Source organism: Manihot esculenta, chromosome 5 (genome assembly GCF_001659605.2).
Source record: "Manihot esculenta cultivar AM560-2 chromosome 5, M.esculenta_v8, whole genome shotgun sequence".
NCBI classification, from domain to species: Eukaryota; Viridiplantae; Streptophyta; class Magnoliopsida; order Malpighiales; family Euphorbiaceae; genus Manihot; species Manihot esculenta.
In genome coordinates this window covers 2,753,928-2,780,207 of record NC_035165.2, presented here as the reverse complement: position 1 = coordinate 2,780,207, position 26,280 = coordinate 2,753,928, and the positions used below count along the sequence as shown (strand labels likewise).

The window sequence follows — 26,280 nt, the reverse complement described above, 5'->3', positions numbered from 1 at the left end:
ATTTTATATATTTTTAAAAATCTACTAAAACGTAATTGTATTTTTTTATATCTATTAAAATATAATTATTATTTTTTTTCGTTAATGAAATAATTTCTCTTTCTCTTAAAAAAACAAAAAAAATGATAATTATAGAGAAGAAGAAAAAGAAGATGATGATGAAGAAAAAAAATTTCATTTTCCTTCTCTTTTTCTTGTAAAAAAAAAATAAAATTTAAAAAAAAAATGAATCAAATGAAAAAACAAGAGATAATTTGATTTTTTATTATATTTTTAATAGTAAAAATAAATGAAAAGAAATTATTTTATTGAAAAAAATAAATATTTTAATAAATTTTTAATAATATAAAAATTAATTTATTAATAATAATAATATTCAAAATTAAATTATAAATCTCTAAAAAAAAAATTTTATTTGGACGGTTAGCTTTGTTTAATTGGAATCACAATTAAAATCGAAAACAGCTTTCAACAAATTTTTTTTCCCGAACCTTTGAACAATTGAACTGATATGAAGAATTGATTATTTTATTTATTTAGATTCCATTCAGACTATGACTCACAGTGATTGATGTCTTTGACAAAGAAACAAATAGTGATTGATGTCCATCATATATCATATAAATATAATAATAATAATAATTTTTTAGTCAAATATTTGTTTTACCTGTCACAAATGCACAATCATCACGTAAGAAAAAGCAAAATGGCAAGTAAAAGTGCTATTAACGACTTTAATAGACTCACGGCTGAAAGCATGATTGTCCAAAATCAACCATTTTGACCCTTCTCAATTTTACGTATTTTAAATAATTTTCTAAAAAAATATTTTATAAATAAATTATTTTCAATAAAATAAACAAGGATTAATAGGTCTTATCCTGATACTCTGATACCTTATGCATATGAAGATTTGCCAGCATCTGCCAAATGCAAATGCCGTGGACAGATGAGTAATGTTTAGAAACTTGATAATCTATTGAGTAGGCGCTTTGGTTACTTTCCTTAATTTGCAAACTCTTCACCCACTCCCGGCCACACGATTTTTTTGTGGTAGCATGGCTTAGATGTTGTCGTCTCCGTAAGCCCCACGAGATTGAGACTGGTTGCTTCTTTTACAGAGGGCCACGCCACTGCTTGCCGGATATGGACGATGGATAAATATTGCGTGCACTTAAAATACTTATTATTTTGCTTCATTTGCTCGCTTGTGAAGAAAAAAAATGCATGCTTCATTTTAAATAAAATAATTTAAATAGATTATTATAATACTATATATGCTTTAAAATATTTGTATTAAAGTTACAAAAATAAATTTTATTTTAAATAAGAAATTAAGTTAAATTATTGCCTTTTTTTTATTACAAACAAAAAGTAAGGGCATGCCATGACATAAAAGTGAAAATTTTCAAATACAATGAAGAGGGACGTTATATTGAACGAAAGAAAGATTTTTCAAAGGACATTTTAGTCTTTTTTGTAATCTCAACAGCATATATAGTAAACAGTAAGGAAATATGGAACATATTAGTATGTTTTTCAACTTAAGACCCAAAACGACAGTGTTTAATCCTAGATAAAAACTAGATTTGACAAAGACATGCAATTCTCATTGTTTATGACAGAATGAGTTTTCAAGGACCTATCAAGCTGCTACGTAGATTTGCTTGCTGCCGATTAGAAACTAAAATCAGACTGCACTTGACGAGTTCAAATTGAAATTGAATAATGTAATAAATGGATTTTCTTTAAAAAAAAATAAATCTTTCAATAAATTATATAAAAATTCCAGTTAATTTGGTACGAATCAAATTGATTTTTTTTGGAAAAAAAACAAATGTTGAATGGATTAAATTGAAGTAGCGTAAAATTAAAATTAAATAAATATGATAATATCCAAATATTTAATTTCATCGACAGAAACTATTTAATCTGGTAGGAAATCGGATCAAAGGTGAAAGTGACCAGAGCAACTCCAAGTGGATCACTCTCTCTCTCTCTCTCTCACTTTTTTTTTGTTTTAGCAGAGAGTGGACCGCTCTTCGTTGGCTGAAAAGCCAGAGACAAAACTGGTGAAGGTGGTGAACCTGTTTGCCAAAATAGGCCCCAGTGATAAATGAAGGGACTCTTTTGTGGCTCTTTTGCCATGTGGATGATTGATAAGGTAGGTGTGTCCAATTATCTCACGTTTCCATCGGATAAAGTATGAAAGGAATTCAAGGTCACATGCATCGAACCACACGCAGTAACCCCAGTTCTCTTAATCTAATTTAAGGAGAGTAAAGCTTTGGAATGAAAGGAGGACGAGCTAGGTTTGTCTGATAATGGAGTGTTATTTTACAGGATTATTTAATTGATTATAGATTAAACTATATATTAACCAGGCGTTGCTAATGATTCATTCTGATACCACCCGTGGTCTGAGATTCATATTCTTAATCGAATATATGTTTTCACTACCCAACAAGCAAAAATTAATTTAAAAAAAAAAAACTGTATTATATAATAAAGCCACATGCTAATATAGGTGGCATGAGATGAGAGAACTCTCTATTTCTTAACAAACTTACGTGGTTATAACTTATAATTGACGTTTAACTATTAATTTGAGTGTGCCTTTGCCACTCATACACGTATTTAACATAGATTGAAAAATGAAGTTCTTTCATTTAAATAATAATTTTTTATAAAAATTATCTAATTTTTAATAAATCAATTTGTTTATTAAAATAAATATTTTAATTAAATACAAAAATAATCAATTATTTTATTATTAAAACGTGTGAAATTTGATTTTCAAATTAATATTTACAACATATATTATTTGGGTGTTTAGGGCTCAACACTCACAAAACATGAAATATAGGTCGGTGAGCAATATTCAGTTCAAATTGAAAAAAATTGATCGAATCGAATTAATTTAAAATTTTAATTTAATTTTGTATTTAATTCAGTTCGATTCGATTTTTAATTTTAAAAATTTCGGTTATTTTGATTTGGTTCGATTTTGATAAAAAAAAATTAAAAAAACCGAACCGAATCGATTTAATGATAATAATATGTTATTTTTAATAATATAGAAAATTAAATCATATTAATATTAACATATTTTAATTAAATTTTAAAATATTAAAAATAAAATATAAAAAATACAAAATTTATTAAAAATCGAAATCGATCAAACCGAACCGAATCAGATTTGTTTGGTTTGATTCAATTTCTGACTAAAATCAATTCTATTTAATTTTCATAAATACTAAAATTTTAATTTTCAGTTTATTCTATTCGGTTCGATTTTAAACCGAACCGACCGAATGATCACCCCTACTTTAGAAATATTCCTTTGTTTTTTAAAAAAAAAATAAATTATTTTTTACCATTTATAAATAAGAAAAATTGTTAACAAATTCGTTCATAATAAATTTAAAATATATAAAAATAGAGTTAATTTATTTTGTTATAAACTGAATTTAGACTTAATTTTTAATTTAATAATTGAGATTTGTATTTTAACTCCATTAAATTTTAAATATTATTTTTTTATATTCATCTATTAATCACGTCTGAAATAAATACTTTAAAAGTTAAATAATTTTTTCTTTTTAAATTATATTAAGATTAATATATTTACTAATTTTTAAATAATAAATTATTATATATTTTAATTTTATCAAATAAAAATAAATATTATTTATTAATATAAATAAATTTAGTTTTAATTTAATAAAATTTTATTGAATTTTTAAAATTGAAAAATGTATGATTATTTTATATTTTTATTATCTTATATTATTTTCAGAGAGTATGATTTTTTATAATTGGATTAAGCTAAATTAGGCAGTACAAAGAAATTTATCATTTATAAAACAAAGAGGGTGACGTCAATTTTTTTAATGCAAAATAAGTACGTATTTGGTGGGCATTTTCTTTATATAAAGGCGTGTTAACGCAGTAACGCCTCACCTGTACACACTGGAGTGTGTTGTCCACTGCTAGAGAGAGCCTAGAGGGTTGTAATAGTGATACCGTGGGTGAGGAAAAGCTTCTAGCTTTCATCAATGGCTACTCTTACATCAATGGCTACTCTTAGGAACTTGTTCACGAAAAAATCTTTTGCCTCAAACGAGCTTGCTATGCGGAGGTTCTTCACACCGCAGGCCGCTGCTGCTGAAGCTCCTTCTTTTGCTCAAAGAGTCAGGGATCTGCCCAAGAATCTCCCTGCAACTAAGATCAGGACTGAAGTTTCTCATGTAACCACCTTTTTGTCACTCCTTCGTCATTATAGTTCATTTCTTGTCTTTAATACTCTGTCTTTCTGCTTGGCCTTTACTGGGGTTTTGTGGCAATTACTATTTAAAATTTTTCTGATGAACCTTTAATTTGTGTATGATATTCTTTTGAGTGAGATCCTGAAAATGCTGTTCCACTCATGCTTGTCCTGCTCAACTCATGAGTGTTTTATCTTAGTTTCGATCAGAATCTGCTATGGAAAAATTACAATCTGTATCTTCCATGTCCATCACTCTCTTTTTAATTTATGAAGAAGTTTTGCTTGAACCCAGATGCTACTCAAGGCTTGCTTATGGTTTTCTGTTTATTCACTGGTTTTTTCCCCTATTTTTCAGCTCATTGGGAGAACTCCCCTTGTTTTTCTTAACAAAGTGAATGAAGGATGTGGAGCTTACATAGCCGTCAAGCAAGAGATGATGCAACCAACTGCCAGCATCAAAGACAGGTGTGTTTGGTTATTAATTATCTTCCTCTGTATTAATATCAAATGATAAGATCTTTTTATTTTTTCTGGTACAGGCCGGCTTTTTCAATGTTCAATGATGCAGAAAAGAAGAATTTAATCTCTCCTGGGAAGGTTCGCTCAACATTTTTTTGCAAATCATATACTTTTGCCTGTATACTCTTTCGTTAACTGACTTGTGTTCTTTTGTTTTTAGACGGTCTTGATAGAGCCAACTTCTGGTAATATGGGGATTAGTATGGCTTTTATGGCAGCCATGAAAGGATACAAGATGATTTTAACCATGCCCTCTTACACAAGCTTGGAAAGAAGGGTGACTATGAGGGCATTTGGAGCTGAGCTAATTCTCACTGATCCCACCAAGGGGATGGGAGGAACAGTTAAGAAGGCCTATGATCTTTTGGAAACCACACCAAATGCTTACATGCTACAACAGTTTTCGAATCCTGCAAATAGTAAGGTATATATAAATATAATCTATCTATACATCGGATCACTTTAACAAGTTTCTTGGTACCTTGATTAGTAAACACTAAATTGAAGTCTGAACTTGAAATGGAAAACAGATCCATTTTGAAACGACAGGGCCTGAAATATGGGAGGATACTCTTGGACAAGTTGATATCTTTGTAATGGGAATAGGCAGTGGAGGAACAGTCACTGGCGTTGGACAGTACCTTAAATCCCAAAATCCTAATGTTAAGGTACATAAATTCATGTTTATGGTTGATTTCACTGCACCACTGTCATCCCATGTACTGTCAGATATTTGATTTTATTTCTTCCAAAATGTTCTAACACTGTTTCTTCTATGTTTTAGATATATGGAGTGGAGCCTGCTGAAAGTAATGTGCTGAATGGTGGTAAACCAGGTAAGTACAAATTTTGAATGGTGGTTTTGAGATTCCAAATTAGAAGTTTATCTAAAGAATTAATTTGAGGGAACAAAGACAATATGGGTATACTGATTCTGTACTGTAAAAGCTTATCTTAAATCCTGGTTGGCCCTGGCCCGGTTATATCAGATCGGAGAAGTTGAAGTTTCTGATGTTCTGTTATCTGGAATAGGTCCTCATCAAATTACTGGAAATGGAGTAGGATTTAAACCAGACATATTGGACATGGACGTTATGGAAAAAGTTCTTGAGGTGTGTATCACTATGCAGAATTGAAGATGGGAGTGTAACGCAGTGAAATGAAAGTCATCTATAATGCTCTGATTACTGTGCCAAACTAACAGAGTGATGCTCAATTGACAGGTTAGCAGTGAAGATGCGATAAAAATGGCTAGGAGGTTGGCATTGGAGGAGGGACTTATGGTAATAACTTGAACAGCAATTTTAGTTTTGTTATGGTTAATATGTTCACAGATCATGATTAGTTTTTGAAAATTTGTGTGTGATTACTAAATGATCTAAGCAGTCTGATTTTATATGCTGTTGTTGGACTTGTGTATTGAGACCCAGCTGAGATTTTCTATGAACTGATTGGTGAATAGGAAAAATATGAGCTTCAGCTTTATTTTAAAGTTCCTCGGCCGACTAGTTATCAATCTGGCATTAAAAAATAATCTGCAGAAAGCTATTTTTGTTGTTTTAATCTTGGTTCTCTCTTCTTGTTCATGCAGGTGGGAATTTCATCTGGAGCCAACACAGTTGCTGCACTTAGACTTGCAAGGATGCCAGAGAACAAAGGCAAACTCATCGTGGTAAGGACAACTTTTTAACTCTAAAAGTGAAATTAGAGCTATTCAAATGCTTTTGGGCAGAAAAAGCTTTGTTGATCATTGCTTCTTGGCTTTAAATAATGGGATTCTCATCAAAGTGGTTTAATATCAAAAATTTACAACTTAACTTTAATAAGTTAATCCTTGTCATCATTGCATCTCTATCGCTTGATTGATAAAAAAATGAGATTCTCAGAACAAATTTACTGGTGTTTTGAATTGCAGACTGTTCATCCAAGTTTCGGGGAGCGATACTTGACTTCTGTGCTGTTTGAACAACTGAGAAATGAGGCTGCAAACATGCAACCAGTTCCAGTTGACTAAGTGCTGTCAAAAGGATAGTTCAATAAATAATATCAGAATCTCTCATGTGCAGCTTTTTGTTGACATCATGTATTACTTGTTAGCTCTCTTGGGTGAAAAACTACGTCTCCAGAATATTAGTTGTGATAAAGCTTTTGTAATCTGGTGCAAGTTCTGCATTATGGCATCTGTGGCAAAAACTAGCTAGTTCAGCTTGAGTGTTGTTGTATAAGCAAGCTTTTATTAATCCAAAACAAAACAAAGTATCCGCTACTACAAGCCCTGAACATGGAACAAAAGGAAATCTGCATGAAGAAAAATTAAGAATAAAATCTGTACTGATATGGGAAAGCTCTATAAGCTTATGTATAGCAATGTGAATAGTAAATTCTCTATAAGCTTATTTGGATGAAGAAATATTTCTCAATAAAATGGAGATCGTTTCTTAAATATAATAAATCAACATAATTCTTCTTACATAATATTGAAATTTGGTATAAAAATAATAACGAAAAACATTAAAACAATTAAATGAATCCTTTTTTAATCGTAATTGCAATATATCTGTTTTAAAAAATAAGTTTTTAAACCTCTTAAAGTGATGTTGTTTTGTGAGTCGATAAGTGATGTTGTTTTGTGAGTCGATAAGTGCACTCAGATTTAAGAGGTTTCTGCCAGATTTAGTATGGTGGTAAACGTATTTAAGTAAATTTGATATGGTGGTAAACGTATTTAAGTAAATTTGAGAGGTCTCAGGATTTTCTCTCAGTCTCCGATCTCATTTCAAAAAAACTAATGATGTTGTACTTAATCTTCGTCTCGGCGTGAAATAGAAAAACATAAATTATAACTAAGATTTAAAGAATATACATTGATGTTGCAGAATCCCAAATAGGCTATGAATGTTAAAGCAAGTTTTATTTTGGACTAGGATATGTAATTTGCGCAAAATTTATACTCCTATTGGATATGTTCTGTCTAAAACTCGTGATTTTAAAATTATATGAAATAAAATTCAAAATCTTCCGTCCAAAATCCAAAACTTTCGATTCAAAACCATCAAAATTAAACGCCAAAATTTAAAGTCAATACAAGAAGCTTTTCAACTATTGAAATTTAATATTGAGTTTCTGATTTCGGATGCAGTTCTCCTTTAGGTATAAATAAAAAAGTTAATAGTAAAAAACTTTTTATTTTTAATTTTATTCTAATTATATCTTATATTTCTTTTTACGAATTAAAATTTAAATTTTTAAAATTCTTCAATGATACCTTATTATTATTCATGTCTATAAAAATTAATGTAATTATCACATTATTAACCATGTCAATGTCATCAGTAAATTTTAAGATAAAATTAAAAATAATTTAAAATTTTAGATAAAATTACAATAAAATTAATAGTATAAATTTTTTTTATAATTATTTATTTTATTAATAACTGTTTTTATGAATGAAGAATGAATTTATAATTTTAGATGAATTATATTTTTTTAGCCATTTAATTAAGTCAGACTATAAAATCAAATACTTAATTTATATATTATTTATTTATTAAAATTCATTATAAATAATAATATAATTTAAAAAAAAGTGATGGATTACCGATATACTTAGAGTTAAAATAATAATTTTAAAAAATTTATTATTTATAATATTTTTAAATTAAATCATGTTAAATATTATTTTAAATTATTTTTTAATATTTTATAATTAATATATTTAATATGATTATCTCCTTCACAATAATTTTAAAAGTAATTTTAAAAGTAATGCTAAATAATAAGAATATTAATCAGATTCAAGAAAAATTGATTAATAATAATTTGAGTGAAAATAAAATAAAATAAAATATTATTATAAAATTATTAATAAAAATTTTAAAATATTAAATAATAATATAAATAATCATTTTTCAATATATTTGTAACTTTATAATTTTATAAATTTTCAACTGGTATAATATATTTAATTACACAATAAAATGATAAAGTTTAATTGATAAAAAATAAAAAAATATAATAAAATTATAATAAAAATAAAATATAAAATTTTTTTAGCTATTAACGTGGGCTAGTGATATAATCGACAATTTCATTAATTTTTTAACTGTATAAATATAATTTTTAAAAAACTAAATTTTAATAGATAAAAAAATATAAAATATTATTACAACAAAAAAAATGCACAATTTTTTTTCGATTAACTCTAAATAAAATCACAAAGCCTAAACATTTTAATGGACTCATATTTCTTTATCAAAGAGAAAAAGAAAAACATAGCATCGAGATATCATCTGCCGACCTTAGCTCAGTTGGTAGAGCGGAGGACTGTAGTTGAATTTAACCGTCATCCTTAGGTCGCTGGTTCGAATCCGGCAGGTCGGAGTTTTTTCATAATTAGTTTTTTAGTGTTCCGCTAGAGATTGACATTTTTCACGCTGTTGGCGTGTTTCATCCGAACCAACAAAAAGCACAAGCGTGAAAGTGATGGCTCATTCTGAAATTAACTTTTAAAATATAAATTTTTTTGGGCTTGGGAAGTGTGTTTTCTTATTGATTTAGCTTTTTTAATTGACTATATTATTAATTTCCATTTGGAAATTGGGATTTGGAGACATCATTTTTCTACTTTCAATCTTCATTTTCTCAGATTCTTGACTACTTCTTCCCCAGCAGTGATCCTCGAAAATGACATTCTAGAAAATTGAAAAGAACATAAATAAATAATAACAATCAGTATTTGAAAGTCTTACATGCACTAAAAAAATAAATATATAAATTTTGCTGCTATATTTTAGAAAATATAAAAATTAATACTTAAGTTTTACTAAATTACAAAGTCAACTTAGGAAATCTAACATAATTCTGTTAGTTGTTGATGAAATTCATATAAATTGAGCCCAAACCCACGAGTCTTACCTCTTTTTTTTTTTCAAGGATTATTTTTATAAAAACTTTCAAATATTGTATATATAGTTAAAATATAGAGATCATCTTCTACCATACTACACATGAATCAGCAATTAAACCTCTATTAATCAGATTTACATTAGTAGAATTAATCGAAAAAGTTTATTTTATTAATTAATCTTATTATAGTTAAAAATTTTTAAAATTTCACTTTCAAGTATTTTAAATATCATTTGTTTAATATATTAAAAAATAATTTTTCAATATTAGCTTTAACAATAATATTAATTTTTTTTTTTACCATACAACAGTTGAAATTGTATTAAAATCCCTACAAAAATATAATAGCCACAATATTAGATTTAAATTTAAAATATAGACTAAGCCCAAACCCACAAATTAAAAGAATTCATGTTTAAAACCTATATCTTTCTCTTTAAAACTATTCGGGTCAGAAAAATTCTAAATAGAGAGAAAGCCATAGACAACCCAAAAAGTTAGCCCATAACAACAGTTGAAAATTTAACCCAAACAACAACCTAGAAACCAGACAAAACCACACATCTAGCACACATATTTCACCGTCAATCGGCTTGTCACAAACAAATGATCATTAGCTCTGCTAGTAACAACGATGAAATACACCATAAAGAATATGTTTTGCTACTTCAATCGACATATTAACTACTGCAATCAAAATAGAACAAAACAATAAGCAATAAGATGAAGTCGATTAAGACAAAGAGAAGGTAGTCATGAATTTAGAGAAGAACAAATTCTAGTGAAGAGAAACCAATAAAAAAACCAATAAGAGAAAGGAACGAAAAAAGAGTCAAAGTAAAACAACATCAACAATTACTAAAAAAATGTTGATTCGTAGCGATTTTAGTCTCGCATAATCATGGAACCCACCTTTAGAAATACATACAATGTTTTGACACAGAATAATCACTAACCCTTCATTATTGATAGCGGCGATACTCCTATTAGACTCAAACAAAAATACACAATATAAAATCTAAATTATTGCAAAATCATAATAAAATTTAACTCAAAATGAAAACAAGTAATAATAAAGAAAATTATAAAACAGCAGCCTTCGCTGGAAGTGAAGGAATCGAACCAGATTTTCCCATTCTCTTCTATTTGATTATATTACTTGTATCACGATATAAATAAATTAATAAAATTTGTGATACTTAAATAAATATATAAACAAATTAATTATTAAATAATTAAATTTAAATTTATTATGAATTTACAGACCTTAATCTAATGGTAGATACATCTGAATAAATTTGATAGATCTCATATTTTATTTTCCCAATCTTCAATTTTCATTTAAAAAAAAAATTTAAATCTATTATTTATTTTTCTAGATATAAATAATGTTATTTCAATTTAAATATAATATCATTTTATCTCTTTATATTAAATAAATATAGATTTTTAGTATAATTTATTTATTTATTTATCAAAATCAGTTAATTATTTAAAAATTTAAATTTAATATGAATCCAAGAGTAAAAAATTATAACCATAATTATTTTAATATGAAACGTATTGATTTCTAAATTTAGACAATTCCATATGTGAGCGAGCCCCAAAAGGCGCATAATTTCAATGATCCTTAAAAACCCTAGTTACACTCTCTGTCTCCCTCGGAAAAACCTAGCTCATCCCTTCCTCTCTATCTGACATAGACGCTTACAGTTCTCTTCCTTAGGGCTGTGCAATCCGTCGGTTCGAATCGAATCGAATTAAAAATCGAATTATAAAAATATTAAAAATCGAAAAAATTGATTATAAAAATATAATTGAATTGAATCGAATCGATAAAAATTGAATCGATAAAAATCAATTCGATTCGGTTCGGTTCGATTCAAATCGAAATCTATATTTTTTTTTAATTTTCTACTTTTAATTTTAGTAGAATAATTTAATAAATATTACACATAAATTTATTAATAAATATTGTTTGAATACATAATAATAATAATACTTAAAAAATCCATAAAAATCCATATAAAATTTAAAAATATATATAAAATCAGTATTTTTTTTATTAAATCGGTTTTTCGGTTATTTAACTCGTTTAAATCAAATCGAACCGAAAACCGAATAAATTGAAAAATACTAATCGAATCGAACCGAACCTTCTGATTAACCGAACCATTAAACTAAAATTGATCGGTTCGGTTTGGTTTTTCGGTTCAGACCGATTTATGCTCTCCCCTACTCTTCCTCTCAAGCTGTTTTATAGAAGCCATGGCGACAACAGCCGCTTCCACTCGGACTTTGTCTCAGCAGGAGTTGGATATACAGATGATGTTGGTTGCCGAAGTTCACCCCGGCACTAAGAACTGCGACTTCCAGATGTAACGCTACGTGTTCAAGCGCCGAAAAGATGGAATTTATATTATAAATCTTGATAAGATTTGAGAAAAACTTCAATTGGCTGTCCGGGTTATTGTGGCCATCGAGAACCCACAAGATATTATGGTCAAAGAGCAGTCCTCAAGTTTGTCCAATACACTGGTGTCCGTGCTATTGCTGGAAGACAGACTCCTGGTATATTTACTAACCAGCTCCAAACATTTTTCAGCGAGCCTCGTCTCTTGATCCTCACTTATCCAAGAACTGATCACCAGCCTATTAAAGAATCTTCTTTTGGAAACATTCAAATCATTGCCTTTTATGATACTGATTCTCCTATGCGGTATGTGGATATTGGCATTCCTGCTAATAACAAAGGGAAACACAGTATTGGATGCCTATTTTGGCTCTTGGCAAGAATGGTTCTGCAGATGCGTGGCACTATTCCTCAAGGGCACAAGTGGGATGTTATGGTGGACTTATTCTTCTACAGAGAACCTGAAGGAACACGAAGAGGAGGAAGCGGTACCAATTGTTGATTATGCAGCTCCACCCCAATTTGCTGCTGTAGTAGCACCTGCACCTGCACCTTTTACTACTGGCTGGGATGAGTTAAATAAGATAACATCAATATTATGTTTATTTTTATTATTCGTTATTATTACTTGCTTAAGAAATTAACCAAACATCAAATTTTCCTCATTTTTCTTTTATAATTACCTAGAGCATAGCTAAGTTGTAAAAGTTTGGATTTTAAAATTTTGACATAAATCGTGATGTAGTGATGCTATATTTTCTTATTTGCAACCGTTAAGATCACTTCTTAATTTGTCATATTGAAGAAGTGAATTCATAGAAATTAAAAGTTAGAATGTATTTAAGATAAGTTTGCTTAGCTCAAAAAACAAATCATAATTTTTTAAAAATTAGATCAACTAAAATAAAAAAAATTAAAGCAATTAAAAATAAAATCGAATCGATAATTATGGTTGGCCAGTTTTAACTATGATTTTGGAATAAAATCATTTACATGTGAGAAATTTTTAATTAACATTTAAGTTGATAAACCATTTAATTCTATTTATAACTTTTTATTTAAATACCATTTCTAAAATTAAAAATTTGTTAAAAAAAAATCACCAAAAAAAAATCAATTAAATGAGTTGAATGTTATGTAACTTAAAAGTACTAGTGGATACTTAAGGCATTATTGTAGAGTTATTTTAAAAAATTATAATACTAATTAAAATATTAAAATAACATACATATTAATCTATAATATTTAAAATAAACAAATAAAAAGAATAATATAGTATACTATAGTATTATTTTAATAATATAATAATAAATTATTTAGTCAGTTAACTTTAAAATAACATTGCCTTACCCGTAATTTATAATTTATTTTAAGTAAATTTTAATTTATAAATCAAAATAAATATTATTCAATTTATTTATTTTTACTTATAAACATGTTTAATTAATTTATTAAATTTTTTATTTTATATTTCTAAATTCAAAATAATATTTGTTTCAAAAAAATTAAAAAAACTTTTCAACCTCTCAATTTTCACCCAAATGCCATTTTAAGTAACAGCTCATTGGCCACCTTTAGACGCACATGGAATAAATTATTCTACAAATTTTCTTTAAAAAAGGGTAACCAATTGGTGGACCTGTGCCATTAAATATTTCAAAACCTTCCAACGCACGCATGACACCATATGCGCTGCGCCTCCTTCCTAAAGGAGAAGAATAATCAGACAATATTTCATTTTAAAATTTTAAAAAAGGCTTTATATGTAAATTCGAAATTATTTTTCCATACAAATAAATATAATGTTCATTTTATTGATTTATTTTTGATAAATAACGTATTTTTTTAGTGGAAGGGAACCGCCAGATATTTTGTTTTGGGCTTGAAGTCCAAGATTAAATGACTAGACTGCCCCTTTCTCTGAATTTCTCTAACCGTAGTCACGTGGACCCATCACCCCATTGCATCAAACGCAACAAAGCTCCTTCATTACCCAATCTCTGAGAGAGAGAGAGTATTAACCCGAAAAACCTCTTATAAAGGAAAAGAGAGAGAGAGAGAGAGAGAGAGAGAGAGAGAGAGAGGAAAAAAAAAAAAAAAAAAGAAAGAAAGCAACAAATTCTAGGGTTTGACTGAGGGGAAAAAAGGAAAAAAAAATTGCACATCCTCCAATCGCGTGAAGCCCACAACAGCGATAGAGTCGCAGTTGAGTCACTACTGGAATTGCCGATCTATCTCTGTCCCTCCTCAGCTCCATTTCCACTCCGCAATTTTCGTTTTTTTAAGGAGAGGCAAAATTCGAGTAAAAAAAGAGAGAGAGAGAGAGAGGCGGAGGGAAACTACAGCTGTGTGTAATGTTTTGAACGTTGGGATCGGGAGGGTAAAATTGGGGTTTTGTCAAAGTTTTGGAGGGATTTGGCTTTTTCCTCTATTTCTACTCTGTTTCTGCTTTTTTCTGATTTTTCACTTTCTGGGGGAAATTTAAAAGCATTGGTTTCATTTTGGTATTAAATTTGCATGCAATCTACTGGGGGTGGTGGTGGTGGGCCCAGCCGAATGGGCCCGGCTGGGCGGGCGGCATCCACGTCATCAGCAGCATCGCCATCTTCTTCTTCCTCTGCAGTATCGACGCCACAGTTAGGGTTCGACTCAGTACAGCAGCAGCAGCAACAGCAAATAGGATATAGACAGGTAGGGGATTGTGAGCTTAGTGTTTATTTTAGTAGTAATTGGTTGATTTTGCATTGGGCTGATGAATTTGAGGCATCTTTGTAAATAAATAGATGTGAAATGGGTGATTATTGATGTATTACCACTGAATTTAGTAATTAATGCGAGTGATTAGTTGGGTACCAAGTTGAATTTTAATCAATCGGTAAGTTTTTTAGGCATCTGAGCTGTCCAACTAGGCATTTACTAATTTAGTACAAGATGGGTACTGACGTTAAACTTTGAGTTGCTCTGGTTGTAATTATGCATCAGCCCCGCTTTTAACTGGTGTCAAACAAGCTTAATTACTGCAGCTAGGTGTAGTTGCTCGCTTTATGGCTGTTAATTTTTGTGTAGCATGCTTCCTGCATTCCCGTCGGTTTGTGTCTTCAACTTTTTGGGTAGCATGTCTTCAACTTTTTGGTTGTAAATGTTAAGAAAATCGAAGCGTCCTTGTTTGGGTTGGTCAAATTATTCATCTTTTTTTTCTTTCATGTAAATATATGTTTTTAAGGTTCGTTTAGAGTAAAAAAATATAGTTTTTGCTTATGGTTGAAACTTTGTACAGTTATTTTTACGATAAGGCTTACTGATGGCAATCTAGAAGAGGAACTTACCAGCAATGTTCAAATGTTTTTCTTGTTTCCTTCCTTCTGCATTGTGTCATTCATGGTAGGCTACAATAATTATGAGGTTTTTTCAGTTGCATGGTAAATTTTTTTTTTTGTTGACCTGATATTTTGGATGGAAGAATTATCCTAATCTGTCTTTTGCCTTCACCTATAGGTGGTGTAATTTTTATAACAATGAATCTGATAGCAAGAATGCGTATTAGTCTGTTAGGTTAGCTGGTTCCTGTTTGTTTGTTTGTTTTTTCTTTTCTTTTTTCGTCTCTGTGGGATTCTGAATCACAATCGCATTTCAGAGTTCAGTTGGTATTTGTGTGGTTTAATCATCTTGTTATGGGTAGCTGGTGAGTTTTCTCGCAGTGTTCTGACTTCTGAGTTCTATAAGTGCCCTTATCAAGGTTACTCGTATCTTTTATTTGTGTGGTTTATCCTTTTAGGAAGAGAATATCATATGGTAATAACTATGGAAGATGATGTTGAATTTTTGTTATGATTTTAAAATGTTGGGTTATTCATGCAGGCATTGCAACAACAATTACATAGAAAACCTGAAGGCAATGAAACCTTTCTAGCTTATCAAGCGGGAGCATTTCAAGGAGTTATAGGAGGAGGCAATTTTGCTTCATCTCCAGGTTCAGTGCAAATGTCTCAACAGTCCAAAAAATTCTTTGATTTGGCTCAGCAGCATGGTTCCTCCCAGGATGGCCAGAATAGGAATCAAGCTGTTGAGCAGCAAGTTATGAATCCAGTTCATCAGGCATATCTTCAGTTTGCTATCCAGCAACAAAAGTCAGCTTTTGCTATGCAGTCACAGCAAGCAGCTAAGATGGGAATGTTTGGCCCCGCAACTAGCAAGGATCATGATATGCGAATGGCAAGAATGCAAGAATTCATGTCCATTCAGGCAGTTAACCAAGCTCAGGCATCGTCATCCAAAATCTCATCCGAGAATTCTCGTGGTGAAAAGCCAGTGGAGCAATCACAACAGCAAGCTTCTGAATTGAGGAATGAGCAAAAGCCTTCAATCCATCCCCCTGTCTTTGGACAACAAATGCCTTCTAATGTTGTGAGACAGATGCAGGCACCACAGCCTCATCAAAGCATCCAAAATATGGCAAACAACCAGCTTGCAATGGCTGCGCAGTTGCAAGCAATGCAAGCATGGGCACATGAGCGCAACATTGATCTGTCATTACCTGCAAATGCCAACCTGATGGCGCAACTCATTCCACTCATGCAATCAAGGATGGCTGCACAGCAAAAGGCTAATGAAAGCAGTGCAGGTCCACAGGCATCACCTGTTCCTGCATCAATGTCCAAGCATCAGGTTGCTTCTCCACCTGTTGCAAGTGAGAGTTCTCCACATGCTAATTCCTCTAGTGATGCATCTGGGCAGTCTGGCCCTCCTAAAGTGAGGCAGAGTGTTCCATCTGCTCCTTTTGGCCCCAGTTCCAATGTGGGGTTGGTCAACAGCACCAACAACCTTGCAGGGCAACAGCTTGCCTTTCAGAGCAGAGAGAACCAAGGGCCTCCCAGAACCGGGGCTGTGCTTGGCAATGGAATGCCTCCCATGCATCCACCTCAGTCATCTGCAAGCATCAGTCAAGGTGCAGATCAGACTTTGCCTGCAAAAAATGCATTAAATAGCCCCGAAAACTTACAAATGCAGCATCTGAAGCAATTGAGTCGATCTCCTCTACAATCTGCTGGCTCTTCTGATGATGGAGGATCAAACAACCAGTTCCCATCACAGGGTGGGCCTGGTGTCCAGATGGCACAACCACATGTTGGGTTCACTAAACAGCAATTACATGTTCTTAAAGCACAAATACTAGCATTTAGGCGACTGAAGGTGTGAAGCTGACTAGCTCTCTCTCTTTCTCTCGTGCTCTCTTTTCTTATCATTTTTACATTGTTTTTTGAAGTACACTTGAGAACGTTAGTTAATAATTTCCAAGCAATTAATGCTGATTCTCTCTTTGTAACTTGACAGAAAGGAGAAGGTACACTTCCTCAAGAGCTTCTTCGAGCTATTGCTCCACCACCTCTTGAGTTGCAGTTGCAGCAGCAGTTACTTCCTGCGGGAGGAGCTAATCAGGATAGATCTGGTGGAAAAATAGCTGACGACCAAGTAAGGCATTTGGAATCCATTGAGAACTCTCAGGAAAAACCATCTGTTAATGGACAGAATATTGCAAAAGAGGAAGCTTTTGCAGGAGATGAAAAAGCGACAATCTCAGCAAGTCATATGCAAGCTACAACAGCTCTGATAAAGGAACCTGCAACGTCAGTGGGTGCTGGAAAAGAAGAGCAGCAAACTGCTACAATTTCTGTTAAGTCAGATCAGGAGGTGGAACGAAGTCTGCAAAAAACTCCTGTTAGAAGTGATGTTACTGCAGATAGGGGAAAAGCTGTTGCACCACAGTTCCCTGTGTCTGATTCAATGCAAGCAAAGAAACCTGCACAAGCAAGCACTCCACCCCAGACTAAAGATGCTGGCTCTGCCAGAAAGTACCATGGACCACTATTTGATTTTCCATTTTTTACTAGGAAGCATGATTCAATTGGGTCGTCAGGGATGATTAACACTAATAATAATCTAACATTGGCATATGATGTGAAAGATCTTCTTTTCGAGGAAGGCATGGAAGTGCTTAACAAGAAGAGGTCAGAAAATCTGAAGAAAATCAATGGTTTACTGGCAGTAAATTTAGAGAGGAAAAGGATAAGACCGGATCTTGTGTTACGGTTACAAATTGAAGAAAAAAAGCTTAGGCTTCTAGATTTACAAGCACGCATAAGAGATGAAGTCGATCAACAGCAGCAGGAGATAATGGCAATGCCTGACAGGCCATATCGGAAGTTTGTTAGGTTATGTGAGCGTCAACGGATGGAGCAAGCTAGACAAGTGCAAGCTTCTCAAAAAGCCATGAGAGATAAGCAGTTGAAATCCATCTTTCAGTGGCGTAAGAAACTTCTTGAGGCTCACTGGGGCATCCGTGATGCACGAACTGCCCGCAATAGAGGAGTTGCCAAATACCATGAAAGAATGTTGAGAGAATTTTCTAAGAGGAAGGATGATGACCGCAATAAAAGGATGGAGGCGTTAAAGAACAATGATGTTGAAAGGTATCGGGAAATGTTGCTGGAGCAGCAGACTAGCATCGCAGGTGATGCTGCTGAGAGATATGCAGTTCTCTCGTCATTCTTGACTCAGACTGAAGAATATCTTCATAAATTGGGAGGTAAAATAACTGCTGCCAAGAATCAGCAGGAAGTGGAGGAGGCTGCAAGTGCTGCAGCTGCAGCTGCAAGACTGCAGGCATGCTTTGTTCAACTCCCTTTTCTTCTTCCAATTCTTTCCTTGTCCCTCTCTCAGCATTAGCTACCACCTGGTTATTAGTTTTTTTCCCACAATTAGAATCCTTGTTACTTTTTCTTACTGTCCATTCAATGGTTGATTTCAGATTTCATTTAATATGTTGATACAGGGTCTATCAGAAGAAGAAGTAAGGGTAGCAGCAGCATGTGCTGGAGAGGAAGTAATGATAAGAAACCGATTTATGGAAATGAATGCACCCAGGGATAGTTCATCCGTTAGCAAGTAAGTTATCATTTGATTCTATGCTTCATATTTGTCTTCTTCTAGGAGAGGAGTGAACTGTTCATTTGATCCTGTTCTGCTGATGTAGTGGTTGGCCCAGTTAGATCGTTTCATTTAATTTTACCATATGCATCAACTCTGCTTCTTGGAGTTAATATTCTTCCATAAAAAATCAATGTTTTAGCGTAATTGGTTTGACTTTTGTTTGTTCCCTGTGGTTTTCACCAGATATTACCATCTTGCTCATGCTGTTAATGAGAGGGTCTTAAGGCAGCCCTCCATGCTGCGAGCTGGAACCTTACGAGATTATCAGCTTGTAGGTTGCTAATGTTGAGTAAATTTCAGATTTTCTTTAACCTTTTTATTGAGTTAAAAATTAAGATTTTGAGCTGCTTGCACCTGTGCATGTTTATCCCATTCAGGTAGGGTTGCAGTGGATGCTCTCTTTGTATAACAACAAGTTAAATGGAATCCTGGCAGATGAGATGGGTCTTGGAAAGACTGTACAGGTGGCTGTCTGTGGCCTTAAACCTTTGTTTCACATCTTAGAAAATAGATAACCTGGAAAACCTGCCTTGTATAAAATGTTTAGAAACTATGGTTCTCATCTGATTAGAATAACTCATGGATCAGATAATAACGTGTTTTTTTTTCTTTTATACTTAAATGCTTTCTCTACTATGCAGGTGATGGCATTGATTGCTTATCTGATGGAATTTAAAGGAAACTATGGCCCACATCTTATAATTGTACCTAATGCTGTTTTGGTTAATTGGAAGGTATATTACTTTTTGGTTGCATGTGGATAGTTTGTTATCTTTTTCATTTATTTATTTTAAATATGTCTAATCGAGTTCTTGCTTCAGAGTGAGTTACATAACTGGTTGCCATCTGTATCATGCATTTTTTATGTCGGTGGAAAAGATCAGCGGTCGAAATTATTCTCTCAAGTAAGAAAAATATGTTTACTATTTCATTTGATCTTTTCTGTTCCTTATCAACTGTTGATGTTTCTTTTGCTTTTACTGTGTAGGAGGTTGCTGCCATGAAATTTAATGTTCTTGTGACAACTTATGAATTTATCATGTATGATCGATCAAAACTTTCTAAAGTGGATTGGAAGTATATCATAATTGATGAAGCACAGAGAATGAAGGACAGGGAATCAGTTTTAGCCCGTGATCTTGACAGATATCGCTGCCAGAGGCGCTTACTTCTAACAGGAACTCCATTACAGGTATGTCAACGGACAGCTCTCTTGTTACAAAGTGGGATTCTTTTGGGGATATGCTAACCTTAGCAAAATTATACTATTCCTTCTTGATTGTCCCCTTCTTGTGTTTTGCTATTTTCCTTTATATAATTTTGGTTTGGATGTGTGCCTGCCCAACAATGCACAAAAAGGCATTCTGCTAAACTGATCTTACTTGTTTAACTGAGCTTCAAGTTAATTAAGGAAACATGCTTGGCTATCAGTACAAATCTGTTTTGGGCCTTCTCGCTCTATAAAAGATAGACATAGAGCAATAGTCACAAGCGTGGTTTATCTATTAAATGTTTTATGCAATTATAAAGGATAGGAAAGTGGGTAGTACCAGTGTGCAAGAGCTAAAAGATTTGAAGTATGTAGTGAATTATTTTTCCATTGATGAAAAGTCTGCCGAATCTGATATGTTTCATTAGCATTCCTGAAATGAGATTGAAATGTAGGCTGGTCAAGATTTGAAAATTTTGCTGCATGCTGGACTTGGAATGATTCAGATGGTAGGATTTAATATTTGCATATAGTGCTATGGAAAATGAAGGTAAAGGAAATTCCTTCTGTAGCTGGACCTGTGATGTCTAGTTTTATTTATCTGTTTCCAACAAATATTATTCTTAAGGTTAGAGAAGACCCATAAAAGCGCTGCAAGGTATGGTCAGTAGAATGGAGTCGACGCAGTATACTGTTGGGAGGGAAATAATTTGGATTCAATGTCTTTGAAGTTTGATTGTTATAATGCAAAAATTAAGGCAGAAATTTGGTGTTTTAATATCCTGAACATGGAAGGCTGATCCATAATTTGGGACAGCATACTAGGAAATGTGTTTGATATGGACCAAAATTTTTCTGCAGAATGATTTGAAGGAGCTCTGGTCACTTTTAAATCTACTTTTACCAGAAGTTTTTGATAACCGGAAAGCATTTCATGATTGGTTCTCAAAGCCCTTTCAAAAGGAAGGTCCTTCTCATGACGCAGAGGATGACTGGCTTGAAACTGAAAAGAAGGTCATCATCATTCATCGCCTCCATCAAATTTTGGAGCCTTTTATGCTGAGGCGTCGTGTTGAAGATGTGGAAGGTTCGCTTCCACCCAAGGTATGGTACTGTTCAGTAACAGTTGATTATGTCTTTCATTTTGCTTGATTGTAACATCACTTCTGCGTTGCAGGTTTCCATTGTTTTGAGATGTAGAATGTCTGCTATTCAGAGTGCCATTTATGATTGGATCAAATCTACTGGTACTCTTCGAGTTGATCCTGAAGATGAGAAGCTCAGGGTTCAAAAAAATCCAATATACCAGCCTAAGGTGTACAAAACTTTAAATAACAGGTGTATGGAACTTCGGAAGGCTTGCAATCATCCTTTACTAAATTACCCATATTTTAATGACTTTTCCAAGGATTTCCTGATCAGATCTTGTGGGAAACTCTGGATTCTGGATAGGATCCTTATAAAACTTCAAAGAACAGGGCATCGGGTGCTACTTTTTAGCACGATGACAAAACTCCTTGATATTTTGGAGGAATACTTGCAATGGCGACGTCTGGTATACAGGAGGATTGATGGAACAACTAGCCTCGAAGACCGAGAGTCAGCTATTGTGGACTTTAATAGCACTGGTTCTTACTGCTTTATCTTCTTGCTTAGCATTCGTGCAGCTGGAAGGGGCCTCAATCTTCAATCTGCTGACACAGTTATCATATATGATCCTGATCCGAACCCTAAAAATGAGGAACAGGCAGTTGCCAGAGCCCACCGAATTGGACAGACAAGAGAGGTCAAAGTCATTTATATGGAAGCCGTTGTTGACAAAATTTCTAGCCATCAGAAAGAGGATGAATTAAGAAGTGGAGGTGCTCTTGATCTAGAAGATGACTTTGCAGGTAAAGATCGGTACATGGGATCTATTGAGAGCCTCATAAGGAATAACATTCAGCAATATAAGATTGACATGGCTGATGAGGTCATCAATGCTGGACGCTTTGACCAAAGAACAACACATGAAGAGAGACGGATGACTTTAGAGACATTACTACATGATGAAGAGCGGTATCAAGAAACAGTCCATGATGTTCCATCACTGCAAGAGGTAAATCGCATGATAGCAAGGAGTGAAGATGAAGTTGAATTATTTGATCAAATGGATGAGGAGTTGGATTGGACTGAAGAGATGACAAGCTATGGCCAAGTCCCTAATTGGCTTCGAGCCAGTACAAGAGATGTGAATGCTGCAATTGCTAATTTATCAAAGAAACCGTCAAAAAATATCTTATTTACCAGTGGTATGGGTATGGGAACCAATGAAATGGAAACTGAAAGAAAAAGAGGGCGACCCAAGGGGAAAAAGTCTCCGAACTACAAAGAAGTTGATGATGACAATGGGGAATACTCTGAAGCTAGTTCTGATGAGAGAAATGGATATTCTGCACGTGAAGAAGAGGGAGAAATCAGAGAATTTGAAGATGATGAATCTAGTGGTGCAGTTGGGGTTGGGGCACCTCCCGTTAACAAGGACCAATCAGATGATGACGGTCCAGCATGTGATAATAGCTATGAGTATCCCCGGGCTTCAGAAAGCGCCAGAAATAACCGGATGGTAGAAGAAGCTGGTTCCTCTGGATCTTCCTCTGATAATCGAAGAATGACAAGAATGGTCTCTCCTGTTTCTTCACAGAAGTTTGGATCCCTCTCTGCATTAGATGCTAGACCAGGTTCTGTTAGTAAAAGGCTGGTAGGTTTCTTATCTTTCTGTACTAGTGATCAGTTATTGGATTGGTCAGATGTTGCTATCTTTTCATGCAATTCTGTTTTTTTTTCTCCAGCCAGATGAATTGGAGGAAGGGGAAATTGCAGTGTCAGGAGATTCTCACATGGATCACCAGCAACCTGGGAGTTGGATACATGATCGTGATGAAGGTGAAGATGAACAGGTTCTGCAGCCTAAGATAACCCGAAAACGTAGTATTCGGGTTCGGCCACGCCATACCTTGGAAAGACCAGAGGAGAAGTCTGGCATTGAGCCACAACGTGGAGATTCATGTTTGATGCCATTCCAAGTGGACCATAAATATCAAGCTCAGTTGAGGACTGATGCTGAAATGAAAACATTTAGAGAGCCTGATGCTTCCAGGCATGATCAGAGTGATTCCTCTAAAAGCAGGAGGAACTTACCTTCAAGGAGAATAGGTAATACATCAAAGTTGCATGCTTCACCAAAGTCCAGCAGATTGAATATACAGTCTGCTCCTGCTGAAGATGCTGAAATCTCTAGAGAGAATCGGGATGGCAAAGCTACAAATACAAGTGGGAACTCATTGCTGGGCTCTAAGATGTCTGACGTCATACAGAGAAGGGTATGTTTTGTTTGATTGACTATTCAATGTTGTTCTTCATATCATGTAGCATTACCTGAAAATACTGTGTCATTACTCATTCATCTGCTTATATAATTGGGCAATCATGGTTGGCCTCTTTGAATTTGATGATTTTCATGTTTGAGGACATGATGCTGTTTTATAGTTGTTGAAGTGCTTTATATTCTTTTACTCTTCACTTGAGAACAGTTATCCTTCTTTTTATTTCTTTTAATTTATAAAGCTATAAAAATAATTTGTATACATTAATGTTAAACTATTATTAGTTAATATTTGATTGAAAAACATCCAGTAATAAATGGTATATTTCCTAATATAAACAGTTTTTGCATATCCATGTAATTCAAATATAATACAAGTATTATGGGAGTGTTGTACCGTCAGTTGCCCTTCTCCCTCCTCTCTCCTGCATTTTAATGTATTTAATAAATTATGATTTATTTTATGAAGAATGTCAATTCACCATAAGAACTTTTCTACCTCCCTTGTTATTGGTTCTTTCACTTTGTTTTGTTATTATATATACACTGTGTCTTGAATTATTTTACGGTAAACAATAGATTGTATCAGAATGATGATTTTAATTTCATGAATGATGAGATGGTGGTTGTGTTATATTTGTTTATTTGTTTACCTGGAAGTTCTCATTTGTGCAGTGTAAGAATGTAATTAGCAAGTTCCAGAGGAGAATAGATAAGGAAGGGCAACAAATTGTGCCTCTCCTAACGGATTTGTGGAAGAAGATTGAGAATTCTAGTTACACGAGTGGTGTTGGAAATAACCTTTTGGATTTGCGGAAGATTGAATTACGTGTTGACAAATTAGAGTACAATGGAGTCATGGAACTTGTATTTGATGTGCAATTTATGTTGAAGGGTGCTATGCAATTCTATGGGTTCTCGCATGAGGTATGATTGCCATTTTAACTAGTTCATTCTTTGAGACACATTCATTCACACAGATGTCCTTTGGGAGGACTCTTTCAAGGTTGTTTCTAGAAGCAATTCTGTAGATGCATTGTTAGGCATTATTACCCTCTTTGGTTTGGTTGGTCTTCTTTAAGATGTCTTTCTATTAAGAAATGCAACACCTTTAAAAAATTGTCATGCCACACTTCCAGCTGTTCAGAACTTTTTGATGTTTTAAGATGATAAATTAAACAAACGATATTATGAACTATACAAGTAATTCTCCTAGATCCCCCTTTTGGTTATTCCAACTTAATAAATTACTTAAAGTTGCTTCCACAAAACAATGTCTGCAAATCTTGATTCTTTTGCCTTGCCTATTTTCCAGATTTCTCTTAAAAAATAAAGTTCCAAAATCATTCCTCTTGTTTTGTATCAGTTGATAATTTTATTTACTCTCAGAAAAGAACCTCAAGGTATTTTTAAATCATGCAGGTGAGATCTGAAGCAAGGAAAGTACATGATCTCTTTTTTGACATCTTGAAGATTGCATTTCCAGACACTGATTTCCGAGAAGCCAGAAATGCTCTCTCTTTCTCCAGCCCTAGTTCTGCACCATCCCCAGCCACAAGACAGGTGGCTATAGGTCAAAGCAAGAGACGTAGGTCAATAAATGAGGTAGAACCAGACAATAATACTACCCACAAGCCAATTCAACGAGGGTCAATTCCTGCTAATGAGGACACAATGGTCAAAGTCCACTTGTCGAAGGAAACAAGGCATGGGAGTGGAAGTGGTAGTAGCCGGGAACAGCATCAGCAGGATGATTCTCCATTGCATCCAGGCGAGTTGGTTATCTGCAAGAAGAAGAGAAAAGACAGGGACAAGTCAGTGGTGAAGTCAAGGGCTGGATCAAGTGGTCCAGTTTCTCCCCCCAGCATGGGTCGTAATATCATGAGTCCAGTTCCAAAGGAATTGAGAATGGGTCAGCAGAACTCCCACCAGCAAGGCTGGGCCAACCAGCCTCAAGCATCAAATAATGGTAGTGGTAGTGGAGGCGGCAGTGTTGGTTGGGCAAATCCGGTAAAAAGATTGAGAACAGATGCCGGTAAAAGAAGGCCAAGCCATTTATGACTCTAATGAAGATAGTGTATAATGGGAAAAGGAAGAAATAATAAATTGTTGCCGTTTAGCTGCAGAGTGTATTAGTAGCCCTTTGTGGCTTGTAGCAAATGCAGTTAGCCCATACTGTTAATAGAGCGTAGGTCATTGATCCTCCATTGTATACTGTTTCCATGATTTGAGAAATCCAATAGTCTTCGCGTCTGCGTCTTGCAGTAATTCTATGCCTCTGCTTCACTGTTTATAGTTGAAACTTATCAAAGCATTTCTCTTCAGGGGAGTTGCATATCTCTAATGAATTCAAGTTCTGTAATCCTTCACAGGAGCCTGCGAATAGCGATTGCTCACCTTTCACTGTTTATAGTTGAGACTATAGCTTTCATTACTCCCTTATCGTCCATGTTCAACAACGCAAAATTGTGAAGGATGCAATTACTAATTAGTGTTTCTTAACCTTCCACCTTTAGCAAAAAGTTCTATTGTTTTCTTTGTAAGATTGAAAATTTAGCTTTGAAAATTTAGCTTGGGCACAAATTTCCAAACATGGCGTCCACTCTTGTATC

At 33.4% G+C, this 26,280-nt stretch overlaps 2 protein-coding genes, 1 non-coding gene and 1 pseudogene across 3 annotated transcripts; all 4 read left to right on the top strand.

Moving 5' to 3' along the window:
* Positions 1-3,923: 3,923 nt before the first annotated feature.
* On the top strand, positions 3,924-7,055 carry LOC110615780 (bifunctional L-3-cyanoalanine synthase/cysteine synthase 1, mitochondrial). Its single transcript, XM_021757875.2, has 10 exons — positions 3,924-4,250; positions 4,626-4,735; positions 4,810-4,867; positions 4,950-5,213; positions 5,320-5,457; positions 5,574-5,625; positions 5,822-5,901; positions 6,013-6,072; positions 6,381-6,461; positions 6,705-7,055. Exons 1-10 carry the CDS (start codon positions 4,059-4,061, stop codon positions 6,801-6,803), a joined length of 1,134 nt encoding a protein of 377 aa, XP_021613567.1. The 5' UTR covers positions 3,924-4,058; the 3' UTR covers positions 6,804-7,055.
* Positions 7,056-9,081: 2,026 nt separating this feature from the next.
* TRNAY-GUA lies at positions 9,082-9,169 on the top strand. The gene is given in 2 exon segments: positions 9,082-9,118; positions 9,134-9,169. It is a non-coding gene; the product is annotated as a tRNA-Tyr (tRNA).
* Positions 9,170-11,900: 2,731 nt separating this feature from the next.
* On the top strand, positions 11,901-12,910 carry LOC110614635 (annotated as a pseudogene).
* A 1,248-nt stretch (positions 12,911-14,158) lies between these two features.
* LOC110614381 (ATP-dependent helicase BRM) lies at positions 14,159-25,936 on the top strand. The gene is made up of 14 exons (XM_021755900.2): positions 14,159-14,798; positions 15,966-17,297; positions 17,439-18,767; positions 18,937-19,049; positions 19,278-19,365; positions 19,472-19,558; positions 19,736-19,828; positions 19,916-19,999; positions 20,083-20,286; positions 21,166-21,408; positions 21,482-23,044; positions 23,136-23,666; positions 24,344-24,595; positions 25,091-25,936. Exons 1-14 carry the CDS (start codon positions 14,625-14,627, stop codon positions 25,727-25,729), a joined length of 6,732 nt encoding a protein of 2,243 aa, XP_021611592.1. The 5' UTR covers positions 14,159-14,624; the 3' UTR covers positions 25,730-25,936.
* The last annotated feature ends 344 nt before the right edge of the window (positions 25,937-26,280 follow it).